At 39.9% G+C, this 16,532-nt stretch overlaps 1 protein-coding gene across 3 annotated transcripts in view; it reads left to right on the top strand.

Moving 5' to 3' along the window:
• LRBA (LPS responsive beige-like anchor protein) overlaps window positions 1–16,532 on the top strand; it is a 646,348-nt gene that overhangs the window by 577,021 nt on the left and 52,795 nt on the right. For all 3 annotated transcript variants that reach the window (XM_073642521.1, XM_073642520.1, XM_073642519.1), the window contains exon 51: window positions 5,224–5,379. In XM_073642521.1, coding sequence (XP_073498622.1) covers window positions 5,224–5,379 — 156 coding nt within the window. The remainder of the gene's footprint in view (window positions 1–5,223; window positions 5,380–16,532) is intronic.

Below are 16,532 nucleotides of genomic sequence, written 5' to 3'. Positions count from 1 at the left end.
ACCACTGTGTGTGTGTGTGTGTAGATAGATAGATAGATAGGTATTTCAGAAGAAGATGGAACAGCACAGAAATTCACGGGTGGGTGCAATTCCTCCCAGACAATGATTCCGTTGTCTTATTGTAATATACCTCCAATGAAAAAAAGGCAGCACTCCATAAATAGTGGAAAAACTAGAACTTTATTGGCCCTTCAAAATGTTGGCAACGTTTCGGGTGAGCACAGCCTTTCTCAAGCAATGTGTAATACTCAGTGAAAATCATTAAGGCCGAGTGCCCACGTAGCGTTTTTCAAGCGTTTATGCTGCGGAATTTCCGCAGCATAAACGCTTGTGAAACGCTAGGTAATCCGCACCCCATGGTCCCCAAGGGGATTCCGCATGTTCTATGCACATGCTGCAGATTTTTCCGCAGCGTTTATGCTGCGTACAAAAATCCGCAGCATGTCATTTAATTTTGCGGAAGCGCAGCGGAACTCCCGCCATCGACTTGCATTGAGACGCATAGAAACCGCGACTGTACATTTTTACAAGCGGCTTCTATGCGTCTCTATGTGCGGATGGTACCCAGTTCTGGAGGAGAGGAGACTCTCATCCAGACCTGGGTACCATTGTACCTGTAAAAAAAGAATAAAATAACAAAGTTTATATTCACCTGTCCGGCGGCTTCTCTCTGAATGCCGGCATCGCTTGAGGACCTGCGGTGACGTCACAGTCATGTGACCGCAGGCCCTTCACCGCTCTGTCTCGCGATATGCCGGCAGCCTTGAACCAGCCAGGAAGCAGCGTTGCAGCCACGCCGGGGCCTCGGGGGTGAGTATAGCTTTATTTGTTTTAATTTTTACGGTTCACACTGTATAAATCTATGCTGTTTGCATGGATTTATTCAGTGTGACCTAGTTGTCAAGCACTTTCCAAGTGATGCTATCGCCTGGAAAGTGCTTGTCAATCTGCATGCGGAAACGCATGTGAATCCACATGTGGATCCGCATGTATTCTGCAGGAAAAACGCATGCACAATCTGCATGCGTTTTTTCTGCCAGGGAGATGCAGAAATGCTGCAGAAATTTTCTGCTTCATTTCTGCATCGTGGGCACATAGCCTTATAGAGACAAATTTGCATAACAAGTTCATAAGACAATTTACAAAAATTCAATATAAATAGTCCTACATACATAATATAACATAGTATGTTGACTTAATGTGGTGTTAGACATGATATAGAAAAATTCCATCATGATTCAATGACATTTCATCATTTTCGTCTAAAATAAAGTGCTATGTTATTATGTAATTATTGCACATAGTGCTTTTTTTTCATTGTAGATATATATATATATATATATATATATATATATATATATATATATATATATATATATATATTTGCATTTTATGATTCAAAAGTAAACTGATGAAAACTAGTGAAAGTGAGCTAAATGTAAGAGCTGTTCACATAGAGCAATGATCACCAAAAATCTTATGTCTGCATAAAAATACTAAATTGTGATCAACACAATTTTCTCAACGATAATGTAAAGGTTTTCTTACAAATGATAATTGCACCATGTAATTGTTGTTAAACTTATGCAAATCCAAATCGCTAGCATTGATCACCGTTCATTATGGGCAATGATCATGTAAAAGGCCGAGAAGAGGAGAAACAATAGTTTTTTTTTAATGCCATCTTTTCTGCACTGTTGAGATCCCACACTACAAAGCTGTTTACATTGCCAAACCTTTATCTGATATCTTTTAAAGTAATAGAAACAGTCACACTGGTAACATACAATCGTCAAAGAACATCACCGATGAGCTCCTGGGCCATGTATCCTTAGACAATGAGTAGTAGGCTTTATCATATTTTGCATTGTTCATGGCCTCCTCAAGAAAGTTGCCAAAACCAGGAGCTGATAGAGAGAAAGGTTTGGATTTATTTTGTCGTGCTTATTAGAAGTTTCCTGCCCTTTGAAGGTTGCAAGCCATTTTACAATATAATAGGGCATTTTTAAACACACTAACTATAAAGATGGAAAAGCCTACTTAAAAATGACTTTTTACTATTAATACAATACAAAACATTAATGGGTTAAGACTGACTTTTTTATTATTGAAGCAGAAATGTTCCTTTCTCTTTTTCAATAGTTCTTGTGCGATTATAGCGGTTTACAAATTATAGTTTTTGAAAGCTTAGAAGGGAACAAACACCAACAAGCTGTATGGTAAGGCAGTCGTAATGCTGTCGCTCAGATTCTCAGAGCTGTAATCCAAATCCCGGCTGGAATAAACTACAATACCGACTTGTTTACCCACAAGAGGAACACATTATTGCCTCGTAAAGAAGCACAACAGTCCTTATTATTCGCAAGGCATCAAAACCGCAGCTAATAACGTCAACCTGAAAGTTATTTCGGCAAGATTTTTTTACATTGCAAACATTTTAAGGTTGTAGCACATGAAATGAAATAGTGTTGTATATTAGGGAAGACTATGTATGGTATTGTTGCATTTTTTTTCTTGATAGTTTCTGTATCCATAGAGGACCCGTCGCTAGTCTTGACTTGTCTGCTAAAATACATTTTTTCTTTTAAAGCTACATTATGCAGTTCCTTTGCTAATTCTCTTAGAAATTAAGAAATGCGTTCCTGTTCTCATTGTGTCCTTATACAACCTGGAACCGCCAGCACTGATTTTACAGTGTTAGATTGTATAGGTTCCCTCCACCCCTATTATTATCATCCAGTTGTCAATTTATACATGATGACCCAATTTCTTAAATGTTTCAAAATTGTTATTACTAGGAGAATACAATTATTTACTAAAAATTGACACATCAAGAGAGGCAACAGGGCTTCTGCAAAGAGCACAAGCTTCTTAGCTCATGATTAGCCGCAGCAGTGTTGACAAGATGTCGCCACTGCAGCTGATCAACAAATGCCAGAGCACCGGTAAGATGCAGCATTGGACCTTAGTACGGTCAGTAAAAGAACAGTATATTTTATACCTCACTGAGACCATGGGCTAATGTATGAAACGGGACAACCCCTTTAAGGACATTGTGCTTTAGTTTAGCATTTTTAAAATTGCATTGAAAACAGTCATGATCTTGATAGGTTCTCTGCCATGGGAATTAATTGCATTGCTTCATGTGCCATATTTACTAAAGTTTTGGTGGAGTTAGCCCTATTTAAAGAAGCACTCCCACTACCTTTTTTTTATTCATTAAATGTGTGTTGTGTGTGTATGTTATGTTGTGTGAGTATATTAATATGGTCACCTACTGCTGCTCTCTCTGGTGTCCAGCGCCGTTCTTGGTCAGTGATGTCACCGCTCTACAGACTTGGCCATCTGAGCGAGGCTCCATAGGCTTACATTGTAATGGAGACTTCCGGCTCATTCATAGGGTGAGCCAGCTAGTCGCAATTGCAGTGATGTCACTGAGGAACAGAAAAGAACAGCGCTAGATGCCGGAAAAATCAGCGGTGAGTATATCAATATACTGAAACTACATTACATTAACATATACACACATTTAATGAATAAAAAGTAAGTGGGAGTGTTTCTTTAATAATTCAGACTTAATATTTCCAGTAAAATCTTAGCTGATGTATTGTATTATAAATTATACATGTTGTTGTTGACCATAAAGAATAAGTGCGTCTTCCCTCAGAATGTAAATATCGTACTTTTTATGCCAACTTAAAGGGTGTTGTCCAATGAAAACAAATCACCTATCTGTAGAATGGGTCAAAACATGCTGATCAGTTGGTGTCCCCGGACCTCTTGGAATTCTCTATGGGGCTTCTGGAAAAATCTGAGTGCATCACTCCGCAGCCCTATTGTTGCTTCATTCTATCCGGGATAAAATTTCCCCATGCTGCCAATTGTTTTGGGTTTCAGCGGTCTGACCTTCACCAATCTCCAAGTTATCACATTTCCTGTGGAGGAGATATGCTGGAAAAATAATTGTAAACTCTGTGTTTGGAGGCAGAATTGATCATTCATTGAGTATATTGGGAACTGTATTTTTTTTCCCTTTCTTATTGCCACATCGATCTTTAAAAATACCTGTATTCATTTGATTTTTGTTGGAGATCTGACTGAAGATGGCATACTGACTGTGCCCCAATGTCAGATGATGGGGAATCGAGCATCTTCTTTTTTTTTTTTTTTTTTCTAGGCGATAACCCGCTATCAGAACCTATTGACTGCCAAAATTAATATGTAAACTTGGACTAGAATGGATGTTTTTCTCTAGTCGTAGTCTAAAAAGATTAATGCATTACATTTCTATATGAGAAAGGAGTTAAATGAAAAGTACCATTAGCATATCTGGTAAATTCTTAATAAGTTAGTAAATTTTGTAGACCAGATGCAGAGGTGAACAGAAAATCAGATCCTCAAGTATTCCAAAGCCTTTTTTTTACTATATAGCAATTAAAAAAAAAAAAAAAAAATCTAAAGCCGGATGTATTAGTTTTTGACTGTACTTGCTTCCGGTGGGAATCCGTTGTAGTGTTACTAAAAATCATTTCTCGGTCACCAGACTCTCCAGCCAGACGTCATTTACAAGTCCCATGTTTCATTTTTAAACATTATGATTGCTTAAGAAGAAAGAACGTTTTTGGTCTTCTAAAGCTCGGCTTTATCGTATTCTCCCTGTTTTGCTTGTTTTTGCACATGGTTTAGCCTTGTTTAGCAATAAATTTCAAGCCGTCCAAAGATTGCTCATGAGAGACATGTCGGCAAACCTCGGCCAAGTAAAAGTAGCTGTTTTTCAGAGTGTGTTTTATTACCAATCGCTTGGTTTGGAAGGCGAATGGAATTTAATGTAGAGGAAGGATTAGAAGTGTCTTCTGTTACAATCTCTGACTTTCATTGGAGCCGTTTCTCTCCTCTTCCTGCTATATATTTATTAGTAATGTGCTGCAGCTCCATCTAGCAAGGCCCAGATCATGTAGTTACAAGACAAGCCAAGCAAATAACTCACTCTTTATCAGCGTAATTAGGGCTGATATCTGTTGCTGGGCTTTTATAGCTAAAGAGGCTGAAGTTACTGGATGAACTGTTTGATTCTGTCTGTTAAGCTGGTCAAGTGTTGGAGATTACCGTAGTTTTCTTTTAGCTTTGCCAATTCACAGTCCATTTAGAAGAAAAGTACAGTGGAAAGAAAAATGGTAAGCAGCAATAATAACTTGTGAAGATGTGTTTTCTGTATCCTTGTAGCCAACAACACTGGAATGCACAGACGGCAAATATCAGACCTCCTAGACCAAAGCATCCAGGTCCATTCTCAGTGCTTTGTGATCACAGCCGACAATCGCTTCATTATAGTGTGTGGCTTTTGGGACAAAAGTTTCCGCGTGTACTCCACTGACACAGGTACGTTCTACTTTTCAAAATGTGTATATGCTTGAATGAATGACTATCTGACATATTATACATACTATGTATATGATATTCATAGATTGTGCACATATATATATACATATATATGTATTATTTAAAGGCTATATAATATAATTTATGTGCTTGTTTATATGTTTTTAGATATTTTTTCCTATACTCGGCGATTAAGGCACCACTTATCAAAGTAAATGTGTGTATATTTTTATCTGTGTACTGTTCATGTCAGTATTTCTATCTATTTATCTAGCGGTCTATGATCTACTATAGCACATCTGATATCGTTCTTATTTTACTGCTTAATAAATAAAAACCATGAATACATTATTAATGCAGGATTTCATAATAGGATGGGGGGGGGGGGGGTTGTACCTGTGTAAAGTTTACTGTGTAGACATATTTCATTTTTGTGGATTTTTGACACTGCTCCTAACCCATTTTACAGCACATTTTTGTACTCAAACCCCCCTCGTAAATGACACATTTCTGAGGCGTATGCTTCTTAACTTGCTAAATGCACTTTTTTTTTGCCTTGCACATGTACAGTTGAAGGGTTTCACAGTATTTCTCTTGACATGTGGGACATGGGATTAACACGTCTGTGAAAGCTGTTAGAGAAGAAACTCTACCGTGTGTTTCTGACTGTTTAATGGCTCCAGTTCTTTTAAAATTCCCAGAGTTTTTTTTTTTTATCTTCCGTCCAGTTTAGTTGGAGCCATACACACTTTAGTCATCTTGTGACAGGCGTGCTCGCATCTTCAGAGATCACTTAAATTGGGAAAATACCTTTTGCTTTTTTGCTGTTTGAGCCCGGGCAGCAGGGCAAACACGTGCACAAGCCATGTAATGTATAGCAGCGCAGCACAATAAGTGTTCTACTCAATTATATTCTATCACTTCTGAATAAAGGGGCCCTTTACTTTTTTAGCATTCCTTGTTTTGTTTTTATTCTTGTAACAGGAAATTCTTGTGGCGTAAATCATTTTTTTTCTAAGTAGAACCAATACAGAAAAGGCATCATAAACCCTCTTCTGGCAGTGGGAATTATTTTCAGGCGGCCTTTTACATCCAGCAGTGCTAAGGGCCTGTGTCTGTTTTTCTTTTTCTCCTTTATTTCTTTTTTATTTGCAACAGGGCTGTCAAATAAAATTGAATAACTAGAAAATGTGTTCTGTCAAAAAAGGGAAATACTGTTGTTTTGAGCTAATGCAATATTTCTGTTCTTTTATCAAGGACACCTCTTAATACAAAATACAAACCGGGCTAATAGCTAAGGCACATTCATTAAAAGCAAATGTTTAACTTGTTTACTTTTTATGTATTTTGTTTAATATTTCTTAATGTATTTTTTTTCTAATCTAGTAGTTTAGCCTTATTTTTATTGTATTAATCTCTGAGTTGTAAAATGCTGCGGAATATGTTGGCGCTATAGAAATAAAAATTATTATTTTCTACCAAAAAAATATCTATTAATCACAGTATGGGCTATTAGGCCCTAATGTACTTGGGTATCTAGAGTGCTGCCCTGTTTTGTGGATCTATTTTTCAGGATTGCATGTGATCAGTCTATCCCCAGTCTGCCCACAGGGTAATAATATACTAGTGCTGCTTTAAACCTTTTGTCTCTTGTCTGTCTATTATTTAAAAATATTTATAGTTTAGTAAAATGTTGCAAATAAGTGTTACTTTACTATAATGCCAAAAACGGCGATATACAATGGGGGAAATAACTATTTGATCCCTTGCTGTTTTTGTACGTTTGCCCACTGACAGACATGAGCAGTCTATAATTTTAAGGGTAGGTTAATTTTAACATTGAGAGATGGAATATCCCCCAAAAAAATCAAGAAAATCACATTGTATAAATTAGATAATTTTTTTTGCATTTTGCAGTGAGAAATAAGTATTTGATCCCCTACAAACCATTATGAGTTCTGGCTCCTACAGACCAGTTAGACGCTCCTAATCAACTCGTTACCTGCATTAAAGACAGCTGTCTTACATAGTCACCTGTATAAAAGACTCCTGTCCACAGACACAATTAATCAGTCAGACTAACCTCTACAACATGGGCAAGACCAAAGAGCTTTCTAAGGATGTCAGGGATAAGATCATAAACCTGCACAAAGCTGAAATGGGCTACAAAACCATAAATAAGACGCTGGGTGAGAAGGAGACAACTGTTGGTGCAATAGTAAGAAAATGGAAGAAATACAAAATGACTGCCAATTGACATCGATCTGGGGCACCATGCAAAATCTTACCTCGTGGGGTATCCTTGATCATGAGGAAGGTGAGAGATCGGCCTAAAACTACACTGGGGGGAGCTTGTTAATAGTCTCCAGGCAGCTGGGATCACAGTCACCAAGAAAACCATTGGTAACACATTATAATTTTGGGGGTACTTTTCTGCAAAGGGGACATGACGACTGCACCGTACTGAAGGGAAGATGGATGTGGTCATGTATCGCGAGATTTTGGCCAACAACCTCCTTCCCTCAGTAAGAGCATTGAAGATGGGTCGTGGCTGGGTCTTCCAGCAAGACAGTGACCCAAAACATACAGCCAAGGCAACAAAGGAGTGGCTCAAAAAAAAGCACAGTAAGGTCATGGAGTGGCCTAGCCAGTCTCCAGACCTTAATCCCATAGAAAACTTATGGAGGAAGTTGAAGCTCTGAGTTGCCAAGCGACAGCCTCAAAATCTGAATGATTTAGAGATGATCTGCAAAGAGGAATGGACCAAAATTCCTCCTTACATGTGCGCAACACTCACCATCAACTACAAAAAACGTCTGACTACTGTGCTTGCCAACAAGGGTTTTGCCAGTGTTGTTTTCCAGAGGGATCAAATACTTATTTCTCACTGCAAAATGCAAAAAAATGTATCTAATTTATACAATGTGATGTTCTTGATTTTTTTTTTTGGATATTCTATCTCTCAATGTTAACATTAACCTACCCTTAAAATTATAGACTGTTCATGTCTGTGTCAGTGGGCAAACTTACAAAAACAGCAAGGGATCAAATACTTATTTCCCCCACTGTATCATTTTTGGCAGCTAGTATTTTAGTGACCTAATAACATACACGGTCAACTTTAACCCCTTAATAACATCTGACGTACTAATACGCGTCTGTGCCCTGGGACTTAAGAGCCAGACCCGTATTAGTACGTCATCGCGATCGCGCCCGCACACAGGCTGTGCGGGCGCGATCGCCGCCGGGTGTCAGCTGATTGTCACAGCTGACACCCGGTACTATGTGCAGGGAGCGGTCACGCACCGCTCCCAGCACATTAACCCCCGCGATGCTGCGATCGAAGTCGATCGAAGTCGATCGCGGCATTGCGGGGGCAAGGGGAGGTGATCGGCGATACTCACCTCCTCTTCCGGCTTCCAGCGCAGTCTGCAAAGGCTTCCCGGGTGTTGCCATGACGACCCGATGTCGTCATGACAACATCCGGGTCACCAGAGAGCAGGAAGATTGCTTGGACATGCGCAGTGCATCTCCAAGCAATCTTCACACTGTGCACTTCTGACAGCCTTCATGGCATAGGGATGGTGCTCCATTCCTGTGCCATGCAGGCGATCAGAAAAAAAAAAGTGAAAGTCCCAGAGTGGGACAAAGTAATAAAGTGTATAAACTGTGTGAAAGTGGAAAAAAAAAAAAAAAAAAAAAGTGCAAAAATATTATAAAAAAATAAAAAAAATAATACACCAAAAATAAAAATATAATGTACCCATCAATAAATATTATTATAAAAAAAATTAAAAAAAAACAATAAAAGTACACATATTTGGTATCGCCGCGTCCGGAACAACCTGACCTATAAAACTGTCCCACTAGTTAACCCCTTCAGTGAACACGGTAAAAAAAAAAAAAAAAAAAACAAGCAAAAAACAATGCTTTATCACCATACCGCCAAACAAAAAGTGGAATAACACGCGATCAAAAAGACGCATATAAATAAAAATGATACCGCTGAAAACGTCATCTCGTCCCGCAAAAAACAAGCCGCCATATAGCTCCATCAGCCGAAAAATAAAAAAGTTATAGCTCTCAGAATAAAGCGATACTAAAAAATATTTTTTTCTATAAAATAGCTTTTATTGTGTATAAGCGCCAAAACATAGAAAAATGATACAAATGTGGTACCGCTGTAAACGTACTGACCCGAAGAGTAAAGCTGCCTCATCAATTTTACCACACGCGGAACAGAATAAAAAAAAAAAAAAAAAACAATTCCTGAATTGTTGGTTTTTGTTTATTCTGCCTCCCAAAAATCGGAATAGAAAGCGATCAAAAAATGTCACGTGCCTGAAAATGGCACCAATAACAACGTCAAGTCATCCCGCAAAAAACGAGCCGTCACATGACTGTCTGCCAAAATCTGGAAAAATTATAGCTCTCAAAATATGGCGATGCAAAAACTAGATTTTACAAAAAATGCGTCTTTTAGTGTGTGACAGCTGTCAGTCATAAAAACCCCATATGATTCTGGCATTGCTGTAATCACACCGACCCGAAGAATAAAGTCGTCTAATCACTTATACCGCACAAGGAACGGCGTCAAAAATAAACTCTTGAGTTAGGATTGGGCTAGGGTTAGGGCTGGGTTTGGGGCTAGGGTTGTGCTGGGGCTAGGGTTGTGCTGGGGCTAGGGTTGTGCTGGGGCTAGGGTTGTGCTGGGGCTAGGGTTGTGCTGGGGCTAGGGTTGTGCTAGGGTTAGGGCTGGGGTTGGGATTTTTTTCAAAAGTAAGAAAAAAAGATGACGATATGGCGACTAGTGTTGAGAGCAAGTGCTCGCTACTTGAGTTTGCATCGGGTGCTCTGGTATGCATTTAGTATCGTGGGTATTTGAGTGACATGCTCGAGTCTCTGCCCCATATGCTTCGCGGCCAAAAAACTTTACGGGGATTGCCTGCCATGCACGAGCGATCCCCGCATGTTTTTTTTTGGGTGTCTAATAACCGTGAAACATGCGGAGCAGGGACTCGAGCATGTCACTCGAGCACACGCTGTACATGGTGCATACCTGAGTACCCGATGCAAACTCAAGTAGCGAGCACTTGCGCTCAAGAATAATGAAAACTTATTCAATATGATTACCTAATGTAAACAAATAATGTGCCGTACCTCTGGGTTCAAAATGTTCACTATACACCTTAATAAAATCTTTGAGGGGTATAGTTTCCAAAATGGGGACACTTGTGGGGGAGCTCCACTGTTTAGGCACATCACGGGCTCTCCAAACGCGACATGGTGTCCGCTAACAAATTGAATGGAAAATCGGCTCAAATTGTTAGCGGACGCCATGTTGCGTTTGGAGAGCCCCTGTGTGTCCAAACATTGGAGCTCCCCCACAAGTGACCCCATTTTGGAAACTAGACCCCCCAAGGCACCTATCTAGATGCATAGTGAGCACTTAGAACCCCCAGGTGCTTCACAAATTGATTCGTAAAAATGAAAAAGTGAAAATAAAACACTTTTTCATTTTTATGAATCAATTTGTGAAGCACCTGGGGTTCCAAGTGCTCACTATGAATCTAGATAGGTGCCTTGGGGGGTCTAGTTTCCAAAATGGGGTCACTTGTGGGGGAGCTCCAATGTTTGGGCACACAGGGACTCTCTAAATGCAACATGGTATCCGCTAACAAATTGAATGGAAAATCGGCTCAAATTGTTAGCGGACACCACATTGCGTTTGGAGAGCCCCTCTGTGCCCAAACTTTGGAGCTCCCCCACAAGTGACCCCATTTTGGAAACTAGACCCCCCAAGGCACCTTTCTAGATGCATAGTGAGCACTTGGAACCCCCAGGTGCTTCACAAATTGATTCGTAAAAATGAAAAAGTGAAAAAAAAAACACTTTTTCATTTTTATGAATCAATTTGTGAAGCACCTGGGGTTCCAAGTGCTCACTATGAATCTAGATAGGTGCCTTGGGGGGTCTAGTTTCCAAAATGGGGTCACTTGTGGGGGAGCTCCAATGTTTGGGCACACAGGGACTCTCTAAATGCAACATGGTATCCGCTAACAAATTGAATGGAAAATCGGCTCAAATTGTTAGCGGACACCACATTGCGTTTGGAGAGCCCCTCTGTGCCCAAACTTTGGAGCTCCCCCACAAGTGACCCCATTTTGGAAACTAGACCCCCCAAGGCACCTTTCTAGATGCATAGTGAGCACTTGGAACCCCCAGGTGCTTCACAAATTGATTCGTAAAAATGAAAAAGTGAAAAAAAAAACACTTTTTCATTTTTATGAATCAATTTGTGAAGCACCTGGGGGTTCCAAGTGCTCACTATGCATCTAGAAAGGTGCCTTGGGGGGTCTAGTTTCCAAAATGGGGTCACTTGTGGGGGAGCTCCAAAGTTTGGGCACAGAGAAGCTCTCCAAACGCAATGTGGTGTCCGCTAACAATTTGAGCCGATTTTCCATTCAATTTGTTAGCGGATACCATGTTGCATTTAGAGAGTCCCTGTGTGCCCAAACATTGGAGCTCCCCCACAAATGACCCCATTTTGGAAACTAGACCCCCCAAGGCACCTATCTAGATGCATAGTGAGCACTTGGAACCCCTAGGTGCTTCACAAATTGATTCGTAAAAATGAAAAAGTGTTTTTTTTTTCACTTTTTCATTATTACGAATCAATTTGTGAAGCACCTGGGGGTTCCAAGTGCTCACTATGCATCTAGAAAGGTGCCTTGGGGGGTCTAGTTTCCAAAATGGGGTCACTTGTGGGGGAGCTCCAAAGTTTGGACACAGAGAAGCTCTCCAAACGCAATGTGGTGTCCGCTAACAATTTGAGCCGATTTTCCATTCAATTTGTTAGCGGATACCATGTTGCATTTAGAGAGTCCCTGTGTGCCCAAACATTGGAGCTCTCCCACAAGTGACCCCATTTTGGAAACTAGACCCCCCAAGGCACCTATCTAGATGCATAGTGAGCAGTTGGAACCCCCAGGTGCTTCACAAATTGATTCATAAAAATGAAAAAGTGTTTTTTTTTTCACTTTTTCATTGTTACGAATCAATTTGTGAAGCACCTGGGGGTTCCAAGTGCTCACTATGCATCTAGATAGGTGCCTTGGGGGGTCTAGTTTCCAAAATGGGGTCACTTGTGGGGGAGCTCCAATGTTTGGGCACACAGCAGCTCTCCAAACGCAACATGGTGTCGCTAACAATTTGAGCCAATTTTGCGTTAAATTTGTTAGCGGACACCATGTTGCATTTAGAGAGTCCCTGTGTGCCCAAACATTGGAGCTCTCCCACAAGTGACCCCATTTTGGAAACTAGACCCCCCAAGGCACCTATCTAGATGCATAGTGAGCAGTTGGAACCCCCAGGTGCTTCACAAATTGATTCATAAAAATGAAAAAGTGTTTTTTTTTTCACTTTTTCATTGTTACGAATCAATTTGTGAAGCACCTGGGGGTTCCAAGTGCTCACTATGCATCTAGATAGGTGCCTTGGGGGGTCTAGTTTCCAAAATGGGGTCACTTGTGGGGGAGCTCCAATGTTTGGGCACACAGCAGCTCTCCAAACGCAACATGGTGTCGCTAACAATTTGAGCCAATTTTGCGTTAAATTTGTTAGCGGACACCATGTTGCATTTAGAGAGCCGCTGTGTGCCCAAATATTGGAGCTCCCCCACAAGTGACCCCATTTTGGAAACTAGACCACCCAAGGCACCTATCTAGATGCATAGTGAGCACTTGGAACCCTCAGGTGCTTCACAAATTGATTCATACAAATGAAAAAGTGTTTTTTTTTTCACTTTTTCATTGTTACGAATCAATTTGTGAAGCACCTGGGGGTTCCAAGTGTTCACTATGCATCTAGATAGGTGCCTTGGGGGGTCTAGTTTCCAAAATGGCGTCACTTGTGGGGGAGCTCCAATGTTTGGGCACACAGGGACTCTCTAAATGCAACATGGTGTCCTCTAACAAATTTAACGGAAAATCGGCTCAAATTGTTAGCGACACCATGTTGCGTTTGGAGAGCCGCTGTGTGCCCAAACATTGGAGCTCCCCCACAAGTGACCCCATTTTGGAAACTAGACCCCCCAAGACACCTATCTAGATGCATTGTGAGCACTTGGAACACTCAGGTGCTTCACAAATTGATTCATAAAAATGAAAAAGTGTTTTTTTTTTTCACTTTTTCATTGTTACGAATCAATTTGTGAAGCACCTGGGGGTTCCAAGTGCTCACTATGCATCTAGAAAGGTGCCTTGGGGGGTCTAGTTTCCAAAATGGGGTCACTTGTGGGGGAGCTCCAAAGTTTGGGCACACATGGGCTCTCCAAACACAACATGGCGTCCGCTAATTATTCAAGCAAATTTTACAATCAAAAAGTCAAATAGCGCTCCTTCCCTTCCGAGCCCTGCCGTGCGCCCAAACAGTATTTTTTCCCCAAATATTGGGTATCTGCGTGCCCAGGGGAAATTGCACAACAAATTTTGGGGTCCATTTTTTCTTGTTACCCCTGTGAAAATAAAAAAAATTGGGTCTAAATTAACATTTTTGTGAAAAAAGTTAAATGTTCATTTTTTTCTTCCACATTCAAAAAATTCCTGTGAAGCACCTGAAGGGTTAATAAAGTTCTTGAATGTGGTTTTGAGCACCTTGAGGGGTGCAGTTTTTAGAATGGTGTCACTTTTGGGTATTTTCTGTCATAAAGACCCCTCAAAGTGACTTCAAATGTGATGTGGTCCCTAAAAAAATGGTTTTGTAAATTTTGTTGGAAAAATGAGAAATCGCTGGTCAACTTTTAACCCTTATAGCTCCCTAACAAAAAAAAATTTTGGTTCCAAAATTGTGCTGATGTAAAGTAGACATGTGGGAAATGTTATTTATTAACTCTTTTGTGTGACATATCGCTCTGATTTCAGGGCTTAAAAATTCAAATTTTGAAAATTGCAAAATTTTCAAAATTTTCGCCAAATTTCCGTTTTTTTCACAAATAAACGCAAGTGATATCGAAGAAATTTTTCCACAATCATGAAGTACAATATGTCACGAAAAAACAATCTCAGAATCAGGGGGATCCGTTGAAGCGTTCGAGAGTAATTACCTCATAAAGTGACAGTGGTCAGAATTGTAAAAATTGGCCCGGTCATTAACGTGCAAACCACCCGCGGGGCTTAAGGGGTTAAAGGGGAGTACACATTAAAAAAAACAAACTTCTCAGATTAAAGGGGTGGTCCGATACCTATTAAGACATTTATAAATTCCTGTCTTTAAGCCCTAACCACTTTTATAATTAGTGTCATTATTAAATGCCCTCCACTTCTCTCTCTCCTGCTATTTCCTATATGTGTTTCTTTACTTACTGTGACATTTCATTTGAGAGGAGTCTCAATTGGGATGTCACAGGAGGCTGGGGCTGCACTCGCTTCCCTGCAGAGTCAATCATTCTCCTGGAACAACATGTCATCAAGGGGCGGCGCAGCGGTGACTTGCCATAGCTACTGTCACTGCCATCACGGGATGACATCCTGGTTCAGTAGAGGTGATCGGGTAGCGGCCACATCTTTCTTTTTATTTCTTTATTTTCAATGAGGAAAAACTGTGGGGTAATTTTATGTCTTTTAATTTTTTATTTTTTTTTATTGCAGTGGTACAGTAAAAAAAAAAGTGTCACTTTCTGTGGTAATAGCTCTGGATTTTTTCAACATATCCCAGTAATTTTAAGATTGTTTTTTCATGACTCATTTTACTATGTTAATGGTAAATTTATGTCAAGATTTTCTGCACTTATTTATAACTTTATATACTTTGGGGATCCTATATATTGGAGAATGCCTGAAAGTGATACCATTTTAAAACCAGCACCCTCAACATATTCAAAACTATTAAGTCGTTTTTTAACCCGTCGGGCACTTTTCAGGAATAAATGCAAAGTGGTATGACAGGAATGAAAAAATTAATTTTTGACACCTAAATGTTGCTATTTTCTGAACAGGTTGCTATGGCAGCTCTAAGGCCGTTATTTGTCAGTGAATTGCCGTGGCAACCATCTGGACCACACAATCATGATTTCAGGGTGCCGATGGGGTTGAAGAGGGAGCCCCCACAGTCTAACCATCTAGATGCCATAGTCACTATGGATAAAAAATATTCATAAAGCATACATGTATGTTATTGTTGGCTAGACACATACTCATACCAGTCTCCCCATTGATACTTAGAAACAATCAGTGGAATGGATTCCTTCAATATCAATGCCTACATATGAATACAACAGGTATTCACAAACCACTCATACATATATAAAATTTATCCAAAATTTTTATTGCACATATTTAAAAATATACAAGATAGACAAAAAATTAAAAAAAATAGAGTTAAAAAAGAGGAAGATCAAGTAATGAGGAGTGGATTTAGTAAAGGGCAAGGTTAGCAATTCACATGTTAAAGGTTGCTTCCATACATAAATGCCAAATCCTGCAAAATTGCCTGTAGACACAGGGGCACCAATATACACATGTCACAAAGTACTGCTACTACGAACTCATATTGTAGAATAGAAACCACCTCAGCCAACCCGATGCGCGTTTTGCAAGAGATGCTTTCTCAAGCACACTATATTAGTGCCCCTGTATATACAGGCAATTGTGCAGGATTGGTCATTTATGTATGGGAGCAACCTTTAACATATGTGAACTCCTAGCTTAGCCGTTTACTAGATCCACTCTCTTCATTACTTGTTGTTCCTGTTTTTGAACTCTATTTTTATATTTATTTTTGTTATCCTGTATATTTTTAAATATGTGCAATACAAATTTTGGATTTATTTTGTGTGTGTGTGTGTGAGTGGTTTGTAAATACTTCTAGTATTCTTATGTAAGCATTAATTAGTCTCTATTGACGACAGCATCTAAGGGGTTAAATGGCCATGGTCGGTGCCAAAACTAATCGTGCCTGATGCAACAGGGTGTCAGTTGGTGTACAGCTGACGCCCATTATATTTTCACCCGTCTGAGGATCCTATTGTCTATGTGAGGTTGGTAAAATAGATGTATTGGTGATCACTAAGGGGTTAAAACCAGGGCTGTGGAGTTGATAAGCCAAACCACCGATTCCTCAATTTCCCAGACTACCGACTCCACAGCCCGGCCTCA

This window comes from Phyllobates terribilis, unplaced genomic scaffold, assembly GCF_046119375.1.
Source record: "Phyllobates terribilis strain yellow unplaced genomic scaffold, ASM4611937v1 Scaffold_1__5_contigs__length_1240528914, whole genome shotgun sequence".
NCBI classification, from domain to species: Eukaryota; Metazoa; Chordata; class Amphibia; order Anura; family Dendrobatidae; genus Phyllobates; species Phyllobates terribilis.
This window is presented reverse-complemented; position numbering and strand designations above follow the sequence as displayed.